General features: G+C 37.9%; 1 protein-coding gene across 6 annotated transcripts in view; it reads left to right on the top strand.

The window, feature by feature from the left end:
* TRRAP (transformation/transcription domain associated protein) overlaps window positions 1-15,949 on the top strand; it is a 106,257-nt gene that overhangs the window by 14,854 nt on the left and 75,454 nt on the right. For 4 of the 6 annotated variants that reach the window (XM_082772281.1, XM_082772285.1, XM_082772284.1 and 1 more), the window contains exons 1-18: window positions 324-431; window positions 848-923; window positions 1,269-1,422; window positions 1,775-1,824; window positions 5,184-5,294; window positions 5,612-5,716; window positions 6,462-6,545; window positions 7,282-7,338; window positions 7,716-7,841; window positions 8,173-8,250; window positions 8,474-8,562; window positions 9,474-9,570; window positions 9,935-10,073; window positions 11,341-11,419; window positions 12,738-12,972; window positions 14,329-14,656; window positions 14,774-14,871; window positions 15,523-15,717. In XM_082772281.1, the coding sequence (XP_082628407.1) occupies window positions 1,323-1,422; window positions 1,775-1,824; window positions 5,184-5,294; window positions 5,612-5,716; window positions 6,462-6,545; window positions 7,282-7,338; window positions 7,716-7,841; window positions 8,173-8,250; window positions 8,474-8,562; window positions 9,474-9,570; window positions 9,935-10,073; window positions 11,341-11,419; window positions 12,738-12,972; window positions 14,329-14,656; window positions 14,774-14,871; window positions 15,523-15,717 (1,971 nt within the window). In that variant the 5' untranslated portion in view covers window positions 324-431; window positions 848-923; window positions 1,269-1,322. Of the gene's footprint in view, window positions 1-323; window positions 432-597; window positions 614-847; window positions 924-1,268; window positions 1,423-1,774; window positions 1,825-5,183; window positions 5,295-5,611; window positions 5,717-6,461; window positions 6,546-7,281; window positions 7,339-7,715; window positions 7,842-8,172; window positions 8,251-8,473; window positions 8,563-9,473; window positions 9,571-9,934; window positions 10,074-11,340; window positions 11,420-12,737; window positions 12,973-14,328; window positions 14,657-14,773; window positions 14,872-15,522; window positions 15,718-15,949 lie in introns of those variants that run through there. The other 2 variants (XM_082772283.1, XM_082772282.1) reach the window with 2 other exon arrangements.

Raw genomic sequence — 15,949 nt, forward strand, 5'->3', positions numbered from 1 at the left:
GGAGGGGGGGGGGGGGGGGGGGAAGAGCGTGTGTTTGGCTTAGGGGCTGACAGTGGATTAATTATTAATTAACGGTAAATCGCTCCTCAGAGCCAGCAGAGCCTCCGAAGCCCTGACACCTGGCTCAAATGTTTTGACGTGACTCTGCTCCTCCCGGGCTGCTTCACCCCCACAGCCTCCTAAGCCCCCCGGGGGGCAGCTCCTCGCCCTGAGGGCCGAGGGGCAGCGCCGCGTCCCCCCCCTCAGGCTGAGGGGTCGGGCCCGGAGGCCGGCCCTTCCCGCGGGCCCTCCCCGCTCCGCCCCAGGCCGGGGGAGGCTGTGAGGGAGGCGGGCAGCGGGAGGAGGCGGCCGGAACTGGGCCCGGAGCTTCCGCTGCGCCCGTGCTCTGCCGCCGGCCTCCGGCAGCAACAAAGGAGGCGGCGGGGGCCGGGGTGAGGAGAGCCGGGGGCGGTAGGGCCTCGGCGGGGCCCTGGGGCTGGCGGGGTCTGCAGGGGAGCGGCGGGAGGCGAGGCCTGGAGCGGCGCGGCCGGTGGGGCGGGCCCCGAGCGGCGCGGGGAGGAGGAGGAGGAGGAAGGGGCCGGATCCCCGGCAGCACCGCGCGCGGAGGCCTCGGGTGGGAGCCGTGAGGGTTTGCGGCGTTGCGGGCATCCCTCTTCGCGGGGTGCCTGTGGTGGGGATGGGGCGGCCGGCCCTGAGGTGGGGAAGGTGAAGGGGGGGGCTCCAGGGGGTGGGGGCGCCCTGAGGTGCTGCGGAGGGGGCTCGGTTGCCTTGGGGTGGGCGGGGGAGCTGCCAGGGGGTGCTGAGGTGGGTGGGGGTGTCCGGCCTCTCAAGTGAAATTTGCTTTCAGGTTCCCTCACCAGCGAGAACGGCAGCTGGAGATGGCGGGACGACTTTTGGCGCCTGTGGAAGCGAGTCCTGCTGAGGTGCGTCCCAAGGGTGGCTGCGGGTTTGGGATGCGGCCGGGCCAGGAGGTGAGGGGTCAGGTGTGCTGGGAGCACCCAGGGGCCTGCTGCTGCTCTCGGGAGCAGCAAAATGCATTGGCGTTTCAGCAGATGCCAAGAACCAAGTAACCTTAGCTCCTCAAAAGTACCTGCTTGTGATCTCGAGTGCTGTAAATGGTAGGCATTGCATTTATGAACCTGAAGAGATGTCAGCTGTGGCTTTTGGAAAAAGATGCGTCCACTTTGATGCATCAAAAGAAGAGGGTTAGGTAATACAATTGCTGCTATTAAACAGCCATATAAACTAACAAATATACGTATTTGTAGGTGTTTTGATCTTGATTTTATGTGCTGGGAGCTGCTCCCCCCCCCTCCTCCAAGATGGCATTTGTTTCAGCACAAGGGCCTACAGTGGTGGACCAAACCACTTTGATGAAAAAATACCTTCAGTTTGTGGCTGCTCTCACAGATGTCAATACACGTAAGATTTCTTTTGTATTGCAAGTTATAGTTCTTCGGTAGCTTGTTTCATAAGCATCACGGCATTGTTTACGCACTTGATAAAAGTGTGCTGAATTCAGTTTAAGTTTTGTTAAAACTTTGATTTTTGAAGAAGCAAAATGATGAGCAATATTTGCTTGAGTCAAAGAGCGAGTGAGTTGTGTGTATGGATGGGTGTATGAGGGGGGTGTTTGTGAGAATTGTGTGCCTTATAATTTGGCGGTGATAGCTAAACTGATAAGATCTGACTGCTTCTTTCATCAACAAACCTGGTGTTTTATTTCATTATTTAGCTTATGCTTAACTTTTTTTGCTTGAATTTCTGTTTTCAGCCGATGAAACTAAACTGAAAATGATGCAAGAAGTCAGCGAAAATTTTGAGGTAATTAAAAACAAAAAACCCTTCCAGAATGTCAGTGCTTCTTGTCAGTGTGTCAGTGTGTCACTTTGATTTCTGATTTTATATGGTTAAAAGATCATGTATCTTGAGACTTAAGATTTATATTATATGTCGCGTATGTTACAGATGTATTTAGCAACTATCCAGGTTATTGGAGAGCTACAGCATTTGAATTTAGAGAGCTTTTATTTTATAATCTTTATTCAATAACCATTTAAATAAAGGTGATATTTTTTTTCTGTTTTGTTGTATGATCAGAAATCTCTGTATTTGAAATTTTATTTCATTTTGAACATTTATCCTCCTGAAGCAGAGGGTCCTCTGTGACTCCTCTGAATAATTCCATACTACCAGATGCAGTGTCTGACATCTGGAGTGGAGGTGACTCCAGTGACATCTTTTGCTAGGTGATAGACCATCAAGTTCAGATGAGCATCAGAAAAAAATCCATAAATTAATTAAACCAAAATAAAATTCTACTTTCATTGAATACTTAGTTACTACTTGCCTGTTCTGAAGTTATAGAAAACTTGTTCTGTAGAACAAATAAATGCAAGATCTTAGAATAACTGTAATTCTCCCTGTATGTAGGTTTTCAGTTATGTTGCTGCTTAAAAAAAAGCTATTTGTATAATGTACTCTGTCCTTACCTGCTTTATTTGATGCGATCTTGCTTAGTCTGCGGTAAGAACAGAGAAGTACCCATTCCAGTGCTGTGTAACGTCTTTAGATCTTTTTAAGTAAGCTTTATGCAAGGTTAAATCATGCCTGTGCTGGATGTGCAAAGCTGTGCAAATTTCAGTTGTTTATGAGTTATCAATGGAATTTCCCGTCCAGTGAATTGTTTTGTTCAGGTTAATGTAGTGGAATACAACTACAGCTGTATTATTAAAGCTAAAAATAAAATTAAAAGACTTAATCCTTAGTATTTGGAAGTGAGTAAGTAGATGTCTGTGACTGTTTTACATTATGTGCACAGGTTGAGCAGAGCTTAACACTAACTGAAGTGACTAAAGGGACTAAAAACATTCTTGTGGCATTTTTGTATGTGTTTATTTCATAGATGGCAGGTCAGTGTAATTAGATGCCTGAGTAAAATAATAGTTTTCAACAGCTTAGTTTAGTGATGTGTTTAGAATCTGAAAGCTTAGTTGATTCTCCTTGCTCTTGTATTCATTAAGGAAGAACTTGTTCAATACTTGTTTTGATAATGTTCGAAATAGAATAGCTTTCTTCTCTTGGAACTTGCTTGATTTTGTAGTGTGATCCTACATAAAAAGATGATGAATTAACTTCTGTTGAAGTACAGTTCATGGAATCAAAGAATGGTTTGGGTTGGGAGGGATGTTAATGACCATCTGGTTCCAACCCCCTGCCATGGGCAGGGACACCTCCCACCAGATCAGGTTGCCCAAAGCCCCATCCAGCCTGGCCTTGAACACCTCCAGGGGTAGGGCATCCACAGCTTCTCTGGGTAGCCTGTTCCAGTGCCTCGCCACTTTCTGGGTGAAGAATTTCTTCCTTAAGTCTAATCTAAATCTACCCTTTTTTAGTTTAAAGCCATTCCCCCTTTTCCTGTCACTACGCTCCCTGACAGAGTCCCTCCACAGCTTTCCTGTAGGCTGCCTTTAGGTGTTGCAGTCACTGTGAGGTCTCCCCAGAGCCTACTGTTCTCCAGGCTGAACAACCTTTCTGTTTATCGGGAAATATTTAAGGGTGCAAGAGGAACCACTAACGTTGGCTTTGTTGTTTTTTTTCTCTCCTCCCCATTTTTTAAATGTGAAGGGTATGGACATTATTGTTGCATGTTATGTTAGATAGTTTCCTTTAAACTTCTGTGTCCATAGTCTCCATGTCTACTCTTCTCTGTTGTCTAGTTCAGCTTCCAATAACTATAAATTTCAGCAGGTTTTATTTTTCACTTCTTAGCTCTTTGCTCAGTGTCACAGTGTTCAAGTCCTATTGGCTGTGTTATGAATCGGGATGTCTCTCTAGCTGGGGTAGAACTGAATGTGAATTGATGGAGGACTTCTTGAAGTGGGATTTTAAACTGAGATGCTTCACCGTAGTGTTAACTGCTTGACACTGTCAGATGTTGGGCTAGTTGTAAGGGTATTGGGAAGTTGTTTTCAGAAATATAAGCTGGTTTTGTGAGTTTATGCTTTTCTTTGAATGGTTTGTGAACCACTTTCCTGGCATGTAGCAGGACTTGCGTTATTTCTTGTTCCTCCAAAGTAGGAACATTCTTATTAAAGCTGGGGAGGATAGGAGGGAGCTGTCAAAATTGGAGAGACTATAGGGGAGATAGGAGGAAAAGATGCAGCCAGACTTTCTGGGGAAGACCTTTGAGGTGAAGAGAAGATAAGGGCTGATCTGCTATTGACAACTGTCTTGCATTTAAAATGTTTTTGTGCCATTCTTAGTATATCTTTCTACTTTCTTGAAAACCCTCCAGTTGAAAAAAAAACCCCAAGACTTTCTTTGCACAGCATCTGGTGTAATACCGTGTACAATTGCACATTTTGAAATCTTACAGTAAGGAGAGAATAATAATGGAAACCTATAAGAGCAGAAGGTTTTATATAGCTTTTACATTATACAAAAAATGATGTGAATAAAACCCTGAAATAACTGTACAGATTTTCAAAAGCAAGCTGTGTTCTTATCTCTACCTTTATTAAACAGACCAGTATGCTTCTGTATCTTAGATACTTCAGAGAGTTGCCTTACAGCACATATGTAAACTGCAGATGAGTTTGCAAATAAACCTCAAGATGTCCAAGTTAGATTTAAGGCAGCATTGCAGATGGAGGAAGCTTGTTCATCCAGTATTTCTTCTGACTTTCCAGCAAGTAAACAGTAGCGTAAGATCATTTTCACAATGGAAAGTAATGCTTAGTTTGGATGGTGTGTGTGTGTACACCTTGTCAGAAATAAGTAAAATATCAGTTTAACAGTGTCTGAGAAGTCTTGGGAATCCTAGGGTAATGAAATGTGAGTGTGTGTGTGAGGGTTCTTCTTGTTGTATAAGCATGGTTGTTGGTTTTATTTCGTTTACAGTAGTTGCGCATTTTGCAATTTTTATTTTTATGTTGAGGTGCCTTAAAATAGAGAAACTCATAGTACAGCGTTGGGATTGGAGAAGAGATTAATTTTTGTTTGCTTTTGTTTGTTTCAGTAATAGTGCTAACTCTAGTGGGTCAGCAGAGGCTTAAACACTAAATCTCTTACAAAGTCACAGATAACGTTTACTAGTGGCTTTGAACGTAACTTGATACAGGCTGTGAATATGTAGTATTCCCATTTTGTCATCTTCCTGTTTTTGTTTTGTTTTTGATTAGAATGTGACATCATCCCCTCAATATTCTACATTCCTGGAACACATCATCCCCAGGTTTCTCACCTTTTTGCAAGATGGAGAAGTTCAGTTTCTGCAGGAGAAGCCAGCACAGGTAAACTGTGCAGAGCATCTGTTAGCTTTTTCCAATGTGTGCAGTAGACTTCCTTTTCAGTGAAGTACTTGATTAATACAATGAACTGATCTCTGTATACACTTTATTCTTGAAAACAGATCTGTCATTAGGAGTGAAATTGAAAAAGTCCAATTTCTGAATAATTTATAAATTACTTATAAACTTTGCAAACAGGCTTCTAAGAACAATGAGAAAAAAAAAACACAATGCAATAGAATTGGCTTTCTTAAAGTTGAAAAGGATGTGATAATGAATTGTTGTTTTTATGGGCTTTTATCTTTCTTATTTTTTTACAGCAACTCCGAAAGTTAGTGCTTGAAATAATTCATAGAATACCAACAAATGAACACCTTCGTCTTCATACCAAAAACATACTGTCTGTGATGTTTAGATTTCTAGAGGTATTTATTCTTACTTGTGTGTGTATATGTATATTCTTTTAAAACTGTTTCGGCCTTCTAGAAAGTTGTTCTCTTTCTTCATCTCCAAAAATTGTGGGGTGTAAGTTTTTAAATAGGTACGTTGGCTGTGCTTCTGTAGCAAGAGTGGAAAGGCATTCGACATAGGCTTCACCAGTGTGATGTGATGTCTTACTAGCTACAGGATTTCTTCACGCTTTTCTTTTTTCTTCTATTTCTGTTTTATTCTTACCTGTCTCTTATTGATGCATGGAACTGTTCTTTATCACTTCAGACAATATTTAATTCAGAAGCACTTTTCTTGCTTAGTTTATATAAATTCAAGTACCTTTTTCTAGAGATCTTGTTCTGCTTCTTGCTTGGAATTGAAAACATTGTCGTTTAAAGCCCACAGCAAATATTGTGGAGGCGTCTCTGTGCATGAATAGCCCCATTCACATTTTTCTGTCTGTGGGGTGTGTAGTCAGGTCTGACAGTATAGAGGGCTTGAAACTTCGCTTTTTTTTTTTCTTGGGGGGGTAGAGATCAGTTTAATATACTTTTATCCATACCTAGAGGATGCAAAGTAAAGCTATATCAGATGAAAGGCATCTTGCTCATGTAAATTCATATCAACGGGGCACTTATGAGTTGTGCAGCTAAGTATACTTTTGCAGGGTTTTGAAGTTGTCTTGGAGTAGTTGAAGAATGCAACAGTATACTCACTAAAAGTTCTATTTTTTTTCAGACAGAGAATGAAGAAAATGTATTGATTTGCTTAAGAATAATTATTGAATTGCACAAACAATTCAGACCAGCAATCACTCAAGAAGTAAGTTGTAAATCTTATGTGATATAGAGCTTACTCTTGTGCTCTTTTCAGAATTATGTGTAGGTTTATTTTTTTATTTCTGGTGTGATTTTATATTGGCTGACCTCTTGTAATCATGTGTTAGGAAAATGAAATTACCTTAAAGTAATTCTTAGAAGATGACTGCACAATTCTAGTACCCCTGAGAAAAAAACAAACTGTTAAAGCCTAGTTCTTTTTGCTTCAGGTGTTTATGGGCAATATGGTTAGACTTAAGAGGACCACCAAAAAGAATAAAATATCCTCAGAAGTGAAGAGAATTGATGCCCTTTTAGTTTGTGAAAGACGGTGAAAGGAAACGCCTGGAAAAGGAAAACTGCCTTTTTTCTCCTTTTCTGTCCATACTTGTGTTGCTCCTGTGACTTGTGGAGAACTATTGGAAAGTTTGCATTTTCCTTCTGCTGCTTTCTCTCCTTCATTTTCTACTAGGAAGACTTAGTTGTTTTATAGCAGTTACTCCTATTGATACTGTACTGGAACAATGTTGAAGTGATAGTTAAATCCGTTTCTTTCCAAGTGCGTTTCAAATTAATAATGGTGGAACAGAATAAAGACCTGAAGAACACTTTCAGATTCCCTTTTACTCTTGTGAAAAGTGCACTCTAGTAGTGGCTAAAGACTTTATGTACTTGTACCACTAATACAGATTCAAAACTGTGAATTTGTCTGTATGGTAAAGCAAATGTTTCCTTCCTAGATCCATCATTTTTTGGACTTTGTGAAACAGATTTACAAGGAACTTCCGAAAGTAGTGGTGAGTTTATTTCCTAAATTGCCATTGCTATAGTCATTAAACTAATTTTTGTCTTAATTTTACCTCTGAAAGATATGAACGTAATTACTTTTCTGTTTAGTGCTATGGTTAGTGTAGTCTGAAGAAAAACGTTTAACAGAAATACTTCATAAAATGGAGAAATTTAGACTTTGAACTGAAAAACCTTCTATTTGTAGCACAGTATTAATAGAGTGAGAAAACGGAGGTATGTTTATGTAATATTAATTTGTTGGCTGCACGTATAGCCCTTTAAAGAAACCCAAATACCAATTCTAATGAGAGTTCTAATGAGATGAATGTCCTTTTGACTATAACTAACATTATTATATTTTCTTTTGCTGTTTGTTTGCTTGTAGAATCGGTATTTTGAGAATCCTCAGGTGATTCCAGAGAACACTGTGCCTCCTCCTGAAATGGTTGGCATGATTACAACAATTGTGGTGAAAGTGAACCCAGAGAGAGAAGACAGTGAAACAAGAACAGTGAGTATTCTAACTGTATTTTAACTATGGGATTAAATGTATCACAATACCCCAAGTTGTGAGGGCAGATAAATGTAATAGGCTTGATTTTAGTTTGTTTATTTCTTTTATCAAGGTTTATTTGCAGAAGCTAATTGAAGCTCTTTAGGTATTTGCTATGCAACCATAATTAAAGGAATTTTTATTTAATGCATATGCCAACAGGCTTTGTGCTCCTTAAATGTTATCTCTAAATAGAGTGTTACAAAAATGAGCAATTCTTTAAAAATGTTTAAAACACCTTTTTGAATTAATAATTAAATTGTTCATAAAACATGTATTCTCTTTTCAGCATTCTATAATACCCAGAGGATCTTTATCTCTAAAGGTCTTGGCTGAGCTACCTATTATTGTTGTTCTTATGTATCAGGTTAGTATAGTACAGTATTTTGCATGCAAATACTTCTTACTACTGAATTGTTTCTCTAACTTTTGCTGGCTGGCATATTATTAAAAATAATTACCTTATTTTCAAGATTAAAATATGGTGTAATAATAATCAATTGAGATTTCTTCATTTTCTCTGATTAGTTCTCAAATATGTTGAACGCAATTGCAAGTTGTAAATTTCTCTAATACTTTTTTTTTTAAAGCTCTACAAACTGAACATTCACAATGTGGTAGCTGAATTTGTGCCCTTGATTATGAACACTATTATAATACAAGTTTCAGCTCAAGCCAGGTAAGCATTTTAGTATTATTTTGATGATATATGGAATAAATTTCTTAACCTGCTATTCAAGATTGCCCAAAATATTTTTGTCTCAAACCTTTTCAGTTTTTGCTTCTGGTCTTAGCTACTTTTGAGATCAAATGCACTATGATTATTTGACATAAAATTGTCCTACGATAACACTTCTGTAGTTGAAATAATTGGCAAATGTGAATATTTCCATCATATGTCACTAAAAATATATGCAGTAGTGCAGTAGATCCCAATTTCTTATTTGACATTGATTTTTTTTTAACAGTTTCTGACATAAATCTGTATTACCACAGATAGTATGCAATGGTGATCATATTAGGTAGGACTTTGCAGTTGCTTATCTTTATGAAGCCACTGGTGATACAGTTTTGTGCTTCCAAGCCTAGCTTGGGTGAAGCTTTGTGATGTTGCAGGTATCTGGCCACTGTTCTACCTGCTTTACAGAGCGATGTTTCTAAGGAGGAGCAAGTGGTGCTGAGAAGTGCAGCAGAAGTAGTACCTTTGTCTTTCCCTATCTTCCCAGATGATCTGAATAAGTGGTTGAAACTCAAGAGACGAACAAGTCTGTGGGAGGGAATGTTGCTTGGAGAAAAAATGGCCCCAGCTAGGGGAAGGGAGCCAACTGTTTGATGCCAATGTATTAGCTTGGTTTTCTGTAGGGAGTTGAAAATTGTATGGTTGCCTCAGGGTTGTGCATTTCTACTTAGAGCATAAAATGTTGGGAATTTGAATGGCAGAGAGTTGGGCTCTCCCATGGTGAATTTATTTCCTTATGAAGCAGTAACCTCTGTTTAAGATGATGTAATTTGATACTTCTGTGAATTTTCTGGATGAAGGTATTAAAGAGGAGGAAAAGAATAGTTAACTACTGTTCAATTTCATTTCAGGCAACATAAACTTTATAACAAGGAATTGTACGCTGATTTTATCGCTGCTCAAATTAAAACATTGTCTTTTTTGGCTTACATTATAAGAATTTACCAGGTACGATGTATTTTTATTATTATTCTTACTGCAACAGATTGGTTACTATATGGTGGGAAGTCTATTAGAATGGCTGCAGTGCATCGGGGGTTGGAGATAAGAGCAAATGAGTAGCAAGTAGAACCACAGGCCTTTACTTGGCTGTTCTTTCAGAAGTATTCTCATGTGAATGCAAAGTAAAAATGTTGCGGTACCCCCCTCAAGCACTTACGGAATGGCTACTGCATTTACTGTGTTCTATTTTTATCAGTAATCTTCCTAAAGAGAAGTCAGTGAATTTTAATTGAATGTTTTTTTGCAAATGGAAAGCAGAGCTTTAAAGTAGAATGTCATAATAATTGTATTCTTATGATTTTTTTGATAGGAATTAGTGGCTAAATACTCTCAGCAAATGGTAAAAGGAATGTTGCAGTTACTCTCCAACTGTCCAGCAGAAACAGCCCACCTGCGGAAGGAGCTTCTGATTGCTGCTAAGCACATTTTAACAACAGACTTGAGGAGCCGTATGTACTACTTTTTTTTTTTATAACGTATTTATAAACTGGAAAGATTTCAGTTATTTCTGTGTATTTAAGAGGTACACTGCATACTACTTGTTTTGGACTGTTTTGCCTTTTTGCTTTTTTTTCTTTCTTTCCCCCTCCCTGCCAAGCAAATTTTTGATCCATCTCTTTCCTCCACAGTATTAGTTGTTAGTTATAACTGAAGTTAATCTCATGTCATGAGTGCTGTGGTGGTTGCCTTGTAAAATATTGAATTGTCTTTGTATCTAAAGTCTGCCTTTATTTCCATAGCTTATTTGTGTTTTCCACTCTTAAGTCTTCCAGATCTCTTTTCCTGTGGCCCAAACAATGCTGATGCTCTCCTTTTCTCTTCCCCTATAGTTTTGCAGAACGTAACATTCTTGTAAAAGCAGACAGTCTACCGTGTTATCTCTTTCATTTAAGTGGACCACAGTGATTTGTAGGCCATTTCAAGTTTCATTCAGAAAATGCTGAATTTTTATCTAGAATATCATTTGGAAATCTGAAGAATAAATGTTGCTGGATGCCCCTCTCTCTCTTTGAGTTTTTGCTTATTTGTTAATAAATTTTAGCTTGCTGTGTTATTTGAAGGTGGGAGCAATCAACCCTTCCTTTCATTGCCATCATCTGCCTTTAGGGTAGACTTTCCTAATTAACTTTTTGAGTTATGTATTTAGAAAGAAAGAAAATGCTTCTTTGATCTTGCTTTTTCATTTGAACTTGTTACTGTTATCTCTCCTTTGTTCCTTGTATCCCAAGTTGCATATATTCTTTCTCATATTTGGGATAGAGCTTATGTGGTAGATGCCCTACAAAACAAGAGTTTTATGTTGGACAGTGTTGTCCAAACTCATCCTGGGCAATAACTTGTTAGTTATGTTTAAAAATTTCTGTGAAGTTGAAATTAATGGAAACATTTTTTTCTTTTCCAACACTAACTTGTATTGTACTTTTATTGTATTAGTGCTGTTGCTTTGATTGCATACTGTGAAGTTAACTCAAGGAGCCAGTAGAGTTACCAGAGGTTAATTGAAAGTTTGCTTGCAAATGAAGCTGTCTCTTGTAAGCTCCGGGGATAAATTTTATAGTGAAACTTCCTGACTTTGGTTTAAATATCTAGGATAAGTGGATTAATGCTTAACTAATGTTATTTTGATTTTTTTTTTTGCCAGTCATCATGTATGGCCTTCATTTTCATTTTCATTTTCTTTTTCTTTTTTTTTTCTTTTTTCTTTTAATACTATAGAATTTATTCCATGCATGGACAAGCTCTTTGATGAATCTATACTAATTGGGTCTGGATATACTGCTCGAGAAACACTGAGGTATGACATAAAAGTTGGAATATCTTCCTGAGTGCCCGCCAGGGTGGTTTCTTTCCAGATTAACTGATACTTAGCACTATGTCTGTATAGAGTTCAAAATACTTACATAACTCATTTTCATGGAATCACAGAATGGTTGGAAGAGACCTTAAAGACCACCCAGTACCAACCCCCTGTCATAGGCAGGACCACCTCCCATTAGATCAGGTTGCCCAAAGCCCCATCCAACCTGACCTTGAACACTTCCAGGGATAGCATCTACAGCTTCTATGGGAAACCTGTTCCAGTGCCTCACCACTCTCATAAAGATTTTCTTCCAATACCTAATCTGAATCTCTCCTCTTGTAGTTTAAAGCCGTTACCCCTTGTCTTATCACTCAAATCCCTGAATAATTCTACATTCCCTCATTAGTTTCTAATATTGGATGGGCTTCTGCTGCTGTAAGGCACGGTTGCTTTTTAGCACTTGAATAGCACAGCATGAGCATCAGGCAAAATGAGATGAACGGGTGAAGGAAAATTACTTGACTTGCAGAAAGCAACCAAAACAATGGTCACAGGAAATCCAACTCAGTATCTTCCCAGTATGTCATGAAACTACTACCTAAGCTTGTGTCCAGCATAAAATCTGAATGAGACTTAAGTTGTTTTGTCAATAAGTATCTTAAAATTGTTCACATAACAATTGGAGGGGAAAAAAAAAAAGAAAAACAAAGAGAAGGCATACTTTCTATGTCTTCAACAGTCTACTAGTTTTTAGGTGCTTTTGCTTACCAAACTCAGGTATGTGTACCAGAAGACTTATTTCCTTCTGCTTCAGAACCAACTGTACCTTATTGAAGACATAGTAGGTCTGGGAGTGTTCTCTCTATTAAATGTTTAAACTTAGTATTTGAAAATAAGTTATTTTCAGAGTTTATCAGTTTTCATAACTACTTTTGAAATCATGAGTCATCAAGGATTATTTGAAAGAGCTTGCCAGCTCTACTTCGTATGTGGTTTAAAGCATCCTAATTTGTTCTCATCTGTATGTAGATGAAAATGTGTGCTGAGGATGTTCGACATTGGTTGAATAAAGATGAGAGGAGTAATTCTAACGTTGGTGTTGTGAAATCGATTAATGCATCTTTGGTAGAGTTATACAGTAATTTTCTTGTGTATTTGAAAAAGCTGTGTGAACCGTGTTTGCATATAAAATAGAAAGGTTTAGTTTAGAATCCTGAAAATAGCTTCAGGCAGTAATTATTAGTTAAGTCCAATTAGCAACAATTATAATTGTCCTCAAAGTGTTTTCTTCATTTCTTGTTTTTACTGATAGACCTCTTGCGTACAGTACACTGGCAGACCTGGTGCATCATGTCCGACAGCATTTACCACTCAATGATCTCTCCCTTGCTGTCCAGTTGTTTGCCAAGAACATTGACGATGAGTCCTTGCCTAGCAGTATTCAGACAATGTCTTGCAAGCTTCTGCTAAATTTGGTAGACTGTATCCGGTCTAAAAGCGAACAGGAAAATGGAAATGGTAGAGACATACTTATGAGAATGCTGGAGGTATTGATTTGTTTCATATTTTTGATAATAAGTTGAATATACTATTATTTGACATTGTAAATTGCACTTTCCTTCTCATTCAGAAAGGAGAATATATAGAAACAGTCTGCATCCTGTTTCATTTTCTGTAATTCAGAGAAAGGCTTTTTGAAATTCTCTGCAACTGGGATAATGCCTTTATGTACAGTAGAGATGCTTTGCCAACTCAGCTTATTTATTGAGTGACTTGGTTCAAAGTGGGAATCTAAATGCCTATGCTGATAGGAATTTCTTATTTTTTTATGCTGTATTTGTAATCTCCTCTTTTTCCCTGCTTAAATTTATAATTTAGGGATTATATTTATTATGCCTTATGATTTTTATTTGGATGGTTTGTTTTTTCTTTTCTGGATAGTGAAATCCTGAAAGACAACTATCTCACCGGTTTTTGGCATAGACCAATCTGTGAGATGTGAAAACCCCATGTTTACAAGACATGATGATGTTTTTAAGGATTGTCTTTTATATGGAGGAGGTTGTTTTTTTTTTTTTTTTTTTTTTTTTTTTTTTTTTTTTTTTAATTTTAAAAATCATAGAATCATCAGATGTGCTCTAAAAGCTCTCAACCATGGTGTAGTACAAGTGAAACCACCTGCTTGATGTAGCCAAGTAGTGTGTCCCCTCCATCTTTGACACTTCTGTGTTACAGACTGTCATCCTTCTAAATACACTAAGGAAGTCATTTTAGTAATCTCCAGATTATTTGATTTTATCCTTGAACTACTAAACATTGCCCCAGCACAGCTTATTTTATTTTATTTGAAAGGTACAGAAAACTTTGAACTGATACCTGTGCAACACGAGCCTTGTTTATTACCAGCCAAGAGGCAAAATGTTGGGGACATTTTCTGCTGGGGACATGTTCTGCTGGATTGATTGTTGCTTTTTAAATTTGATGTGCTACATGCACTGTCAGTTTATATTTTAGTTTTAGACATCTTACTAACTGACAGATTCTAGCTTTTTATGCTTAGTAGTCAATAGACTGAAATTGTAAGTATTTTAAAAATAAACTGAAGTTGCTTTTCATTTTAAATTAAATATAACTGTAGAGAGATGAGCTTTTAGTTTTCAGCAAATATTTTTATCATTTGAACTTGTTTAAAGGAAACATACTTTTTTGATATGTTTAAAAATGTTTGCATTTGTTTGAATGATTCCAGAAATACAGTTGTAAATTTTACTGGTTTACGTTGACATGAAGTATTAGTATTATTAAATTTAGGACAATCTGTGAAGAAGAAACTTACTACTTTCTTTTTTTCCTCCCCCTCTCTGGTCTGCTCTTCTATTGGCCTTTCCTCCTTGTGCTCCTAGGTTTTTGTTCTGAAATTTCACACTATAGCACGATACCAGCTTTCTGTAATTTTTAAAAAATGCAAGCCACAGTCTGAACTTGGGGCTGCTGAAGCCGCACTGCCTGGAGTACCAACAGCAGCAAACGCAGCACCTGTTCCTGTTCCGTCTCCTGCCCCGGCCACTCCAGTGGCCCCTGCACCAGTGCCTGTGTTTGAAAAACAAGGGGAGAAAGAAAAAGAAGACAAACAGACATTTCAGGTCACAGACTGCCGAAGCTTAGTAAAAACCTTGGTCTGCGGTGTCAAGACAATCACATGGGGCATAACATCATGCAAAGCTCCTGGTGGTAAAGCTTCATACTATTTAATTACACTTATCTTTTGCAATTGCATGATTAAAAGTCTAGCATTAAAGCACATTATATTTTAATAAGTAACTACTGTTGTATTTTGTCTTCTTTCAGAAGCACAATTCATTCCCAATAAGCAATTGCAACCTAAGGAGACTCAAATTTATATAAAACTAGTAAAATATGCAATGCAAGCTTTAGATATTTATCAGGTATGTAACCTTACCACATGGCACTTTCATTTTATACAATTTCTCTGTTATACTTTTAACAAGGATTTCATTGTCAGCTAAAATACAAATTTTGTGTGTAGTATATTTCATGAAGCCTTTAATTTCAGGACTACATTTAGTGGGAAATCTTACAAGTTTCAAAGTACTTATCACTTGCAAGATTTTTTTTTTTTTTAGTAGTTATCATTGGCCTACCAACATAAAGGCAAACAGACTGTAAAAGTCTTGATCTTTTATGTGGTGGATTAAATCTATTGGTGTTCAAATGAATTTTTTTAGTTTAGTTGTCAATTAAAATATTCACTTTGCATATGTCTATCTTTTGACATTATACAAAGCACTGCTGAAATGTAAATGTAAATTACTTCGAATTAAGTAATTTTATAAATACACTGATATCTCCTGCTGTTGTCTTTTTCCACTCCTGACTCCATGATTTTAAGGTCTGTGCTGAACACACTCCATTTTATTATTCTTATGGTCAATGCTGGCTTTTGTGATTTTAATTGTATAAGGTGTGCATGTGAGTCTTGCATAATGTCAGTTTTAATTGCAAGATACTTCAAAAATAGTGGGGAAAACGTTGCTCCAATTCTGTAACCAATACACGTATTTTCTAAATTGCCATAGGTTCAAATAGCAGGAAATGGACAGACATATGTTCGAGTAGCCAACTGTCAGACAGTCAGAATGAAAGAGGAAAAGGAAGTTCTGGAGCATTTTGCTGGTGTCTTCACAATGATGAACCCTTTAACTTTTAAAGAAATCTTTCAAACTACTGTTCCGTATATGGTGGAGAGAATCTCAAAAAACTATGCTCTTCAGGTATTTTGTTTGTTTGTTTTCCCACCCATTGGTAATAAACAGCCTGTAGAAAATAGCTTGTTCCTTAAAGTACGTAAGGCTGAAGATGAATTATTAAATAATAATGCTGAAATTAGCATGCTGGATTTGATTTGAAACAGTGTATACAAATGCTTTGTAAAGATGGATTTTCAAAAATTTCTAAAGTGATGCAATACAAATATGAGCGCTTCAGATAAGCAGGGGGGATATG

Source organism: Aythya marila (assembly GCF_965140915.1).
Source record: "Aythya marila genome assembly, chromosome: 15".
Classification (NCBI taxonomy): Eukaryota; Metazoa; Chordata; class Aves; order Anseriformes; family Anatidae; genus Aythya; species Aythya marila.